This window comes from Lepidochelys kempii, chromosome 7 (assembly GCF_965140265.1).
Source record: "Lepidochelys kempii isolate rLepKem1 chromosome 7, rLepKem1.hap2, whole genome shotgun sequence".
NCBI classification, from domain to species: domain Eukaryota; kingdom Metazoa; phylum Chordata; order Testudines; family Cheloniidae; genus Lepidochelys; species Lepidochelys kempii.
In genome coordinates, this window is record NC_133262.1 from 103,412,497 (window position 1) to 103,424,892 (window position 12,396).

The 12,396-nt window shown below is 39.6% G+C and overlaps 1 protein-coding gene across 5 annotated transcripts in view; it reads left to right on the plus strand.

Annotated features, from left to right (window-relative positions):
- Positions 1–12,396, plus strand: part of C7H10orf90 (chromosome 7 C10orf90 homolog) — a 232,990-nt gene that overhangs the window by 169,006 nt on the left and 51,588 nt on the right. For all 5 annotated transcript variants that reach the window (XM_073354067.1, XM_073354068.1, XM_073354065.1 and 2 more), the window contains exon 2: positions 9,167–9,261. Coding sequence is in view for 1 of the 5 variants with exons in the window: in XM_073354064.1 (XP_073210165.1) it covers positions 9,167–9,261 (95 nt within the window). In the remaining 4 variants the exon portion in view is untranslated. The remainder of the gene's footprint in view (positions 1–9,166; positions 9,262–12,396) is intronic.

The following is a 12,396-nucleotide window of genomic DNA, read 5'->3' on the forward strand; positions in this document are numbered from 1 at the left end:
AATTTGGGGTCTGAGGTTTTAGGTTTGCATGAGATTTTGGTTTGTTGCTAGGCAACTAGCTTCTTGCTTCTTGAAAATGCTACAGAGTCATTGCCTGGTATGAACTACCCTGCTTAGATAGAGGTAACAGGTAGAACTGCTAACAATTGAGAACTTTTACTCATTTTAATTCTGGTAACAGCTCCAAAATGAAATATAATTCTTTGGTAACTCAGATGTCATTCTTTGTGATTTCCTCTGCTGCTTGTGATTTTTTTTAAGTTAAATTCTACAGGGGTTATTTAACTACTAGTATTTTCTAAAAGAATAGAAAATTAAAGAGCTGGGGCCTTAATATTTAAGCCATAATATCAAGCTTTTCTACACTCACTACCACTTTTAAATTTAAAGTTTCAGTGATAAAAAAAACCAATTACCAGCTATCTTTTGTTGAAACTAGAGATAAGCACAAAATCGGCTTATGTTCTGTTTTATTTTTATATGATTGCATTTTGTTTTAATCTTGGCAATCATCTGTGTTTCTTAACCTGTTGCAGTGGAATTGGAAAAATAGATTCCCAAGACCAGACACATCAGTTGCATGTTACTTAGGTCTGTGAGTTACTGAGTGGGAAAAGCGGAGTGGCTTTAAGCCCCTTGGCTCAGAAGAGACTGTGGTGGGTAGGATGTTTCATTCAGAAGGGTGGAGATTAGCATGCGCCATTCTTCTGGTTCCCCTCACTGTTGCTGTAGGCTGGGTACAGCTCAACTGATGGAAGGAAGGGGGTATATGGATGACAATGGGTGGAACTTGAACTGAAGAAAAAAGTAAGAGTGTAGTTGTGAAGCGCTCCCACTTTATCTCAGCTCTCTGACAGCCGCAGTCAGAACTGGATGTGTGTGACATAATCACCTTTTATCCCAGCCCTACAATTCAAGCACTGAGGAAAAATAACAATGCCAAATGAACCGACTATATAACACTATCCAGACTGAACCTCCCACCTCTGCATGTGTCTCAGGTATTTTATCTTTTAGACCTAAGCAAGCCTCTGCCGCATGCCTATCTAGCTTTCATGATTGTAAATTAAGCATGTCAGAAAAGCGGCCTGAGGGAGCTGTGATGGACAATGTTATAAGAGCTAAAGACATCTTTTCCATACTATTTAAAATCTTGCTGTAATATCTTCTTTGCATCCCTCGGTTGGAATCATTGTCCTGCATTATACTCAGAGAGTAGATGGGCTCAGCAGGTGAGGAGAGTTCATCACTACTTGAGGGAGCTGAGAAGATCTGTTAGCATATCCCAGTACTGCAAAGCGAAGCACATGCTTGGGTTCTTCCCTACACAAATAGAAATTTTTTAAAAAGGGACTACCTTGTTAAAATAACTCTGGATGGCTGATAAGCTGCAGGTAATTCCATAAAGAGGGCACTTTATTTTGTTAAGTAGGGATACAAAATAATAGCAATGTAGAATGAAAGCAGACTTCACAATATAGGTCCTATGCCAATGGCACTCTTGCTAGCCCCCTGATGAGAGCCTTGCTTCTAATAGCACATATAATGAGAGATTTACGACTTTTGGCTTTCTGATAGCAGACCAGAACTCATTCGTCCGTTTCATGGCAGATCCTGTAATCATCTCTGCAGGCAGTCAACTACTGCTTCAAGATGTGCAAGCAGTGAAAGATAATTCAGTTAACAAATCTCATGATGCTCCTTGTAATAAAAGTAAATTTATCCTGACATCTTAAGAAAATAATTTTCTACGTTGTTTACACAATGAATCCTCTTGCGGAGAGGACTGACTTCAGCTTGTTTTGTTTACTCTGTTTTGAAAAACTTCCCCAATGAAGCTGTATTAAAGTGTTGATACTTCTTTAGCACAGACTTGAAGCACTTCATTTTGGGGTGGTTGGGTTTTGGTTTTGATTTTTAAATTCTTTTCTCGGCAAAGAGTGGATCAGTTTGCAAAAAGGAATCAAAGGAAGGAGATGGCTGTTATTATATTCCCCAATTAAACCAATACTTCACTCTGACCCACATTACAAACTTTTGTCTGTTGCTCTGTGTAGAGATGCTGAAAGAGATACAATAGCAGTGCTGATGCCTTCTCTCTCTCTCTGGCCCTGTTAATTCAATTGAAAAGCTCTCTTAATGCTCATTAACACTATGACTAACTGTAAAAAATAGGTGTGTTTTTTTTGTTTAGTGGAGATACGGCACAGGTGGTTTTCAACTCAATGTAGTTGCTTGGGGTAAACCCCAGGTGGGGAATACAGGGTTTATATATGCAGGATGGGATTTTCAAAAATATTCACCATTTGCCTACCTCTATTCCCATTTTAAATGTTGACCTCAGCTTGGTTGTACATTTTTGTGTTAATAAAGATGTCCTGCAATTGAAGAAAAATGCAATTTTATTTGCTTCTTGATGAAATATAAAGAAACCTGAAAAGTGCTGAGTAAGTTTGGCTTTTACCTTCGGCCTTTTTCTACATTAGAAAGGATTTGCTGAGCTAGGAGGAGGAAGGGAATCCCTTCTTGACCCCTGCAGGTGATGGCTGGTATAGCTTATACCAGTTCAACATATAAAATAAGCTGTACTCGCTAAAGAACTTTTTGCCAGTATAACAGCCTTTATGCTAGGGCTTTTGCTGGCACAGCAATGTTGGTTAGTTACTGACTTGTTTCACATTCTTAACTGACATAGCTATGCTGGCAGAACTTCACAATTTTCAGCATAGAACAGGGCTTAGAAATATCAGGAATGTCAAATCTGGTCTTCCCTGGTCTTCCCTGGTTTTGCTGGATGACTCACTGCAGATCTGAGATGTGCACTGGGAGCTTTCTTAGCCTTTCATTGTGGAGGCTGGGGTACTGAATCTTTGATGATTGCATCTTTTCCCCCAAGTATTTTTCAGGTTTTTGAGTTAAATAGTATTAAGAAAAACAACAAAAACCCAAACTGTTTTAAACAGTATAAATAAAACTCCTTACATGTCTTTGAATGATGCTATATATAAATATATGCATATAGCTTGGGATGGGAGAGTTGCATGGCTCTCTTATCTATAGATAAAATGCCTTAAACAAAAGTTTTAAATTATACCTGAGCTCATTTTGGTTTTTAATGTATAAGTTACAAGCATCTTCAAACATCAATGTCAAATCAAAACAACTTCTGTTAATTACCACAAAAGTTTTGAAGATGGAATCCTAATATAACTGTCCTAGTAACAAACAGTATAAACATTCCAGTGACTTGGGTACAATTTAGAACTTTGTGAAACTCTTTAGCCACAGAAGTGGAATGCTGGGAGCCTGACTTGCCTCTGAGATATTTTTGGATCTTAAACTGTCGGTTTTGTGCTACTTGAACATAACATTTATCAGCTGATAAAAGACCTTGTATGGTTTCTAAATCTTTAGTTAAATATGATCAATGAAGGTGAATTTTCTCTTTCTAATATTATTTATATAGTGCTAGAAATTATTTGTATAGTTCTAAGTATTTTACAGACAGCCAAAAAAAAAGTCCCTGTCCTTGAATACTTACTTTTAAACAGACAATTTGGAGATATAGGATAAGGCTCCTGGATCAACAAAAAGTAGATGATTGAGTGGAGATGTTTATCAGCTTTCTTGTTAGTTCCAACTTGTGTGTGTTCCAACATTTCTCTACTAAACCCTTATTTAAGAGAGAACTACAGTTGAAGGACTCTGAGAAGTTTGTTCTGAGGAGAGACTTAAAGATGGAGGTCAGATGAAGGCAACACAGGTCAAGTCAGGGCATAAAGTATATGGGATAGGCTGAACAAGCAAGAAAGAGCTAAAGGCCCAGTTAGACAAATTCACTTCACCACAGTGGTCATTACGTAGTTACCTGTCAGCCAGACAAGGTGGGACTGAAAGGATCAGGTGAAAACTCAGCAGACCCCTGGGACTTATAAATAGGCTGAGAGTTCAGTAAAGAGGGAAGGAGCCACAGGGAGCAGGCAGGGTTGCTTGCTTGCTTGTTCACTAGTTTGTTCACTTGCTCCCTCTGTGAAGAGCTGAAATGCCAAAGACTGTGGGAGGCTAGAGGCCTCAGAAATACTTTGACTGGGCAGCACAGTGCTCAGTACCAGAGGCAGGAAAATACAGTGGATTAATCCCAGTAGGGGATTAAGCTCAGAAGACCGGTTGATTCTCTGGGACTTTGGACTACATTGAACATTTTGTTAACTAATCGCTTGTCAGCCGGAGGGCTGAGTGGCATGTAAAGGCAAACTACCTACAGTGGGGAGCTAGAGAGGAAGAACCCATGCAACACTGTGTCATGACACGAAGAGGTGCCCACAGAGTGATAGCATGGATGGGAGTTTGAAGAGAGAGGAAGAGATCAGAGGGTAGTGGGGAAGTAAGTTTGAAAGTTGTCAAAAGAGATTAATGTTGTCACCTGAATGAAAGTGTGCAACTTGCACTACTAAAAATAGGGGTGCTAAATGCCTTTTGGTGCCCCCACACACAATTTCTTCCAATGACAGGCATTCACCCCACTGCTTTGACTGCACTTGCTCTGAGCGAGGTATACCATGTGTCAAGGTTCCTTCTCCACTCTGAACTCTAGGGTACAGATGTGGGGACCTGCATGAAAGACCCCCTAAGCTTATTCTTACCAGCTTAGGTTAAAAACTTCCCCAAGGTACAAACTTTGCCTTGTCCTTGAACTGTATGCTGCCACCACCAAGCGTTTTAAACAAAGAACAGGGAAAGAGCCCACTTGGAGACGTCTTCCCCCAAAATATCCCCCCAAGCCCTACACCCCTTTTCCTGGGAAAGGCTTGATAAGAATCCTCACCAATTTGTACAGGTGAACACAGACCCAAACCCTTGGATCCTAAGAACAATGAAAAATCAATCAAGTTCCTAAAAGAAGAATTTTAATTAAAGAAAAGGTAAAAGAATCACCTCTGTAAAATCAGGATGGTAAATACCTTACAGGATAATCAGATTCAAAACATAGAGAATCCGTCTAGGCAAAACCTTCAGTTACAAAAGACACAAAAACAGGAATATACATTCCATCCAGCACAGCTTATTTTACCAGCCATTAAACAAAAGAAAATCTAACGCATTTTCTAGCTAGATTATTTACTAACTTTACAGGAGTTGTAAGGCTGCATTCCTGATCTGTTCCTGGCAAAAGCATCACACAGACAGACCAAACCCTTTGTCCCCGCCCCTCCAGATTTGAAAGAATCTTGTCTTCTCATTAACCATTTTGGGTCAGGTGCCAGAAGGGTTACCTTAGCTTCTTAACCCTTTACAGGTGAAAGGATTTTGCCTCTGGCCAGGAGGGATTTTATGCACTGTATACAGAAAGGTGGTTACCCTTCCCTTTATATTTATGACACCATGTCATTCTGCAGCATGCCCATTTACACAAGTGTAGTGCCAGCCAAGACCAGAAGTTCTGGTGGCATAGTTGCAACGGTGGCCTGTCTGGTTGAGTTTCTATCAAGCTTTCTACAGAGTCCCTTCCTATACAAATTGTGCTGTGTACACCTTAGGTTCATAACATACTGTTTCTCACCAGCATACCCATCTTTGTAATCTCTGTGTTTTAACAAGCCAGTTTCAGACATCACCTGAGTGTGCTGCCAGTTGGCCCAAGGCAGATATCCAGGCATTTGTGAGTTGAAGATTCAGTTCCAGCTCCACTCTGTAATTATGAACACCACAGGCTGTGTGTGCTCTGGTGTCCAGATACCAAGGAGTGTATCATTTGGCCCACAAACAGGGCTGTGAGAAAATAAAAGGGCTAAAGGTGCAATTTAGATAGCAAGGGATAGGATGCCAACAGCTGCCTCCCCCATTTTCACGAACTGGACTGTACATTCAGCATGCAGCCATCTACAGAGCCTGAGGATACTGTTGGAAGTACTGAGGGACCAGAAAAGTCTTCCTCAGCCTTAAAGACAGGGTCTGTGAAAATGGGTTACAAATGGAATAGGATAAAACAGAACTCCTCAGGACTTCATATCAGGCAGGAACAAGCTTTCTTTTCTCCCCACACTGATAGGAAGTACTTGAAATGCCATGACTCCCATAGCTGTGTGTCAGGGAAATATTGAACTTTATATTTTGTTGAAAGATAATTGTTATAGCACAAAACACTTTGTCAGCAACAAGAACCTGTATGGGTGCTCTGAGCCTGACATTTACTTCTAATCTAAGCTGCTGTTATTTCATGCAGTGTCCTCATTTTAAATGAGGAGCTTCAAGCTCTTTTCATAAGGTCAGTATTGGTGTTTTTACTGTTCACATGAATTAACAAACGTGAGGCTTCCAAGAATAGGTATTTGAATAATAGCAGGGAAGTTGGTGGAGGTTTATTCACTACTTTTATTAATCCATTACAGCAATTGTTAAATTGTTTGCCAAAAATATCTGCCAACACTGGGATTCCCATGGTAGCATATGACTGTCATTACCCAGGATACTATGCAAAAAAACAAACTGAATGTTTTAGCAGACAGGAGAAACATTCACTTCCCACTTCTCTTCTAACTTTCTCCGACTACAAAATGGCTGAACAAACTTACACCAAGGAGATCTGTGTGGAGTGAAGAGGTTGAATCTGTGGACTGTAGCCACAGCTGTCTATGGATATGTTTTCACTGTGGGAAAAAAAGGGTGTATTTAATTCAGGTTAGCTGACTCAAGTTAAAATATCAGGGAAGACATGGGAACTTGGGTTAGCAGCTCAAGTTAAAGCCTGCAAGTGAGCCTAGGGCTGGACTTGAATTAGCTAAGTTAAGTTGAGGACACATGTTTTTTTGCTGTGAAAACATACTCTAGGAGAGGTTACCTTGAAAGCAGTAATTTACATCTTACATATTTCTCTGTAGACTTTGACATCTTATCCTTGTTTGACCGTGTAGTGTTTCTTCTTTCTCTTGGACTTTGAATACAAGTCATCTGAGAGAAACACAGGGGAAAAAAAACATCTGGTACAGCATGCTTGCTCAGTTTTGGTTTATCTTTATCCAGCCTTCCAGCTTTCCTTATACGCTGTGATTAGCATTAAAAAGTCAGTATTTACCCACAGTTGCCTCACAGAGCTATCTAAGAGAACAGCAGTTTTCCCACTTTACTTATAATAGGAAACAACTGAAAACTGTAGGTTAATGACTTTTCAGTTACTACCATTGCATTTGGCAAACCTCTGATTTTCTCCTGAACTAATTCTTACATTTTGCTTTCATGACCTACCTTGGCCACTTATCCCACATTTATTTATTAAAATTAATATTTAAAAAGCACAGAGGAGAGTCACATTTGACAAATAATACAAGTAAATGAACACATGCAACAGTCTCTCTTCATTGAAATATCCACATTTAATTTATCACTGGAAGCATCCCTTTCTCCCTATAAACACCAACCCACATTGTACTTCCCCTTTCCCAAACAGTTGTGGACATCTGTAGGTTTTGCAGCTTCCTCTGCAGGTCAGCAGATTTGTTTGGCCTCTTTCAGACAAAGGGGAGTTTCAAAGCTGAGGACCCCTCCTAGTCACTTCCGTGCCAGCAGCTCCGGGTGTTTTAAACCAAGGAAGTGGCAGCTCCAGAGCATTCATTAGTGGTGGAATGAAGCCGTTATTACTATTTATGTGGCACCTGAGAAGGGTTAATTTGTCACCAGGAATCCTGTGTTGCTAAGTAATTCTGAAAGAATCTTATTCCAAACATCAATCCTCAGTTCTCTGCCTATTTATACCCTACTTCTTGGAGCTTTTACTGGTGTAAAACATGACCTTTGTCTTTCACCTTTGTAAGAACTTCCGTTGGCTCCCATCAAACCCACTCCTTCCTGACTCCCTTCATCCCCCTCCTCATTGCTGGATTCTTCAGCCTTGGTATCTTCTCTGTGGCTCCATGACTGTGCACTTTCCATGGCAACAACAGACTTCCTTTAATATGGTGACTAGTTCTGTACATAGTGAGATTGATCCACCACAGAGTGATGTCAGCCGAGCCCCCGTGGTGGAAACTGTGCCCATAAGAAGCAGTGCGAAGAGGTCTGCAGCCAGTCAGCACTGCTCTCAAAGTGAACTAGGGGCACTCCAAGAGATATTCTGTATCACTGAATCCTTCTGGGCAGCCTCTGCTAGCAGGCCTCCTAGGGCCTAGAGCCCCAGCTGCAACTTGCAGCTGCCTTTCCACAATGGAACTCTCAGAAGAGCAGTTCTCACTGAAGCAGATGGAGTCAAACAGTACCCCCACCCCTGAACTCTGCACCAGTGGGAAGGAATCAAACCTGCTATTGCAGATGAGGTTTAATAAGCAGTTTCTACAGTAAGAGGATCTGACTTCTATTCCTCTGCTAATACAACAATGTATGTAAAATGAAATTACATGTAGTAAAAACTGCAGCCTTGTGCAGTGTGTTGCGAAAACTAAAGTCTGTGTTCCGACAAATTTTTACTGTAGAGTTGGTTGGGCAGAAGAGTGAAGGAATTTTATGCCATTTAAATACTTATTTTATTACTTTACAGATTACATTTTGAAATGAGCACTGAGAAGCAAAGAAACATAATTTATGTAAAATGAATCACAAGGTGTGGTGTTAAAGAATGCCCAGTTACAGCAATCCCAGACACCATGCTACCCAGAAAACTAAAAAACCCCTCAAACCAACAACCAAACAAAATAAACAAAAGTTAGACCAGATAAATATACTGATATTTACTAATGTGATTTATGACCAGTTTAAGGCCCCTTTGCACTGCCAGGGTAGTTTATAATGTTCTTAGTTGAAATAAAAACAAGGACCATAATGTCTTGTATCAGACACTAGTCTCCGATTCTGTAGGCTGCAAAAGACAGTCAATTTGTGAAGGCCTGTACTCCAAAACAATGGGAAACCTTCCATTGTCTTCCATGGACTTTTGATCAGGCCTCAGTACAGTGTGAGACTGTCCTGGAACCAATCCTGGGAGCAGCCTCACAGTGTGGTTTAAAGTGCAACCACTGGAAACAGGGAAATGTGATCTCTCAGATAAGTGGATCCCAGACCATTCAGAATCAGTTAGTAATACCCTTTTGCCTTATATTTATACTCGGTTTTATACCCCATTTTAGCTCTACCATCATGAAGTTGACAGTAACGTTTCTACCTTCTTTCCTCCCCCCAGGAATCAGAGAAAAACAGTGTGGTGCTAACGATCCAAAAGAACTCAAAAGCCATCAGCACGACAATGCTGCAGAGAGAGATTCGGACTCCACTAAGGTAAAAACAAAAAAATCCCACCATTGAGCTTTCATAGTAGTCAGCAGAATTCATTCAGGTTTAAAAAATGATCACCCTGTCTCCATATAGTGTGTTTACAGTTGTTTTTTTTTAGTCACACTCAACTTAGGCAACAGAAACACCAAATAAAGTGATGGCTAAGTGGTCATGATTCTGTTTGCAGTAGATGTAATTCATCTTTTTATCTATATTCTTGCTGAAGAAAAATAAAAGGCATATTTTGGAGAAAAGTAAGTTTTTGAGAAATATCCCAGGCAGGCTCAACCAACGATATAAGTGAGCTAAGCAATGTGTGGGATACTCCCATCCTCTGATCCCCTGAAAATAAAGCCATGGATTTGCAATTCACCAGAATTCTCTTTCCTTTTGCATTAAGACTATGAAGCTTGGAAACTCCCAAAAGAATGTAGGGCCAGCTCAGAGAGACTCATTACCATTTCAGAACATTGGGAGGAGACATTATTTGCTATTTATTTTTATAATTTACTCATTCAAAATACTGTTACATGAGCTGAAACTAATCAGAAGCATTTCTGACTTGCATTTGGACCATTATGTGCGATTTCCATCAGTTTTGTACTTAACAAAAGAAATTAAGTAATTTTCATGTTAATTGCTGGAGCCCATGAAAGATATACAAAATAATGCATTTCAAAGAACATTTATCCTTATTGATCTGTAAAAATCGAAGGGAGATTGAGAAGATTGGAAGCCATGCAAAGGTCTTAAAGATGCAGGTTGAGGTAAATGTAGTACAATACAATATGAAGAAAATATTATTCAAGCCATGAAAAAAATTAGGGAAGGGAAAAAACACATTCCCTGGAGCTGGGAAGATATTGAATTGTCAGAGTCACAAACAGTTAGTTTAGAAGACAGGGAAAATTTCCCTGGATTTGCTCTGGATTTGCTCTGCTGTTTAAGTCCCAAAAATCTACTTTCCTGAGGATTATTTAAAAGACAGTATTCTGTGCTATTTTCCTGTTATGGCAATACCAGAGTAAACAGGGGAGTAGTTTGTACGGAGTGTGATGGTCTTCAACATGGATTCCTCCACAGGAGATACCCCATGGACCTCAGACTTATCACTCTGAGCCTCCCATCTCAGAACACTAACAGCAGGAGGCCCTGTGATCACCTGAGATTTCAGTGCTCTGGTATGAGGCTCTGGAGCTGGTGCTACTGTCGTAGAAATAAATAATAATGTCAAGAGAAGGAGTTTAGAAGTGTGGAGGGAGAGAGACAGGAGAGAAGGAGTTTAGAAGTGTGGAGCGTCTGAGATGACACAGGGAAAATTTCAACAGAAATAGCAAAGCAAGTACAACTTGACTCCAGGGCCAGAAACAAGAGAAATAAACAAATTTCTGAAGTGAACATAGTTCACTTGGATGGAATAGATTGCTGTCAGCCTTCAAGAAAAATATTAAACCTCAGGAGAATATTTTCTCCCTCTCAGGCTATATTTTACAGTGGTTGCTGTCCAAATTAGTCAATATTTATATAAAATGATTGCTTTATCATTGAAGTCTTGGGTGCTCAAATACCATTGTGACAGGTGTGGTATAAGAATAGAGTATTGAATACCACCTAAACTCATGCAAACACACAGTCCTTCTAAAAAAATAAAACATTCTTCCATCTTTCATCATCCCCTTTATATTCATATTCTCCTCATCTACCTAACAAATTCCAAAGCTTTGCATAATTAACTGGATACCAAAGCTTACTACACTTGTTGTTACTTGCAGCTTGGCTATGATGGGAGGGATGGGGGCAGATGATCTTTGTAAGCAGGTGAGCAAGCCACCTTTCCCCTTTCTTGTTATGACCAATCTGATAAGAGCAAGTAGCCTCAGCAAAGACTTTAAGAAGGCCATAAATTTCTGCCATAGTCCTGTCCCTACTTATGATTTAGCAGAACCTTGTGACCTTCTGTGTGTAATGTGTCATCTAATACCTGGTACAATTACAAATACACAGGGATGGTTCTCATAAATTGAGGGAAATTAGAGTAGCATTTTGTGGCTATGAAGTCAAACTATATGGGTGTTTTATTTTTGTAATATAAACAAAATGTGTATTAAACGACTGTGCATTTTCTAATATATAAAGATGTCCTGTACTTTACTCCAGATATTCATAACTGTGGTTATCTAAATTGAACATTTTGGTGTGTATATCTGAATATATATTTATCTAACTATGTGCAAATGTACATCCTGAATACTCTCATGTTCAAGTCAGATAATAGCTGTGTGTCTCTGAATATACAATTGCAGTAGAGCTTCAGAGTTATGAACACCTCAGGAATGGAGGTTGTTCATAACTCTGAACAAAATGTAATGGTTGTTCTTTCAAAAGTTTACAACTGAACATTGACTTAATACAGCTTTGAAACTTTACTATGCAGAAGAAAAAAATGCTGCTTTTAACCCTCTTAATTTAAATTAAACAAGCACAGAAATAGTTTTCTGTCAAACCTTGTCAAATATTTTTTCTTAATATTTCCCTTCATTTCTTTAGTAGTTTAACTTGAACACAGTACCTGACTGTATTTGCCTTTTTTGGTGGGGGGCATCTCAGCTGTTGCCTGATTGCATATTTCTGGTTCCAAATGAGGTGTGTGGTTGACCGGTCAGTTTGTAAAACTCTGGTGTTTGTAACTCTGAGATGATGGCTGGCTTGGGTAAGATGAGGGGATTGGGTAATGGGCTATGGAGCCTTTGACTTAATGGTCACAGGATTGCCTTTAGCCATATTGGTAATGATCAGTGATTTTGACCAATTGTTTGGTGCCATACATGACATGGATTTATACTTCAGCATAGTTCCTGGTAGACATGTGTTTACATCACACAACCCATCACCTCAGTTGGCTGCCTGAATAGCACACACCGCAGAAAAATTAAGGACAGAAGGGAAATAAAGAAATCCTGCTTACCCCAAAAGATTGTCCCTCAAGAACAAGGTTGAGGTGTACTAGTGAAACTGTTTTAGAGAAGTTTGGATGGTGGTTGACAGTGGTATCACTTTCAGTTGAGTTTCCAGGGCTATCAATCTGGCTAACTTCATGAGCAATAAAATATCTCCCATAAACCACTTAAATAAAAAAAT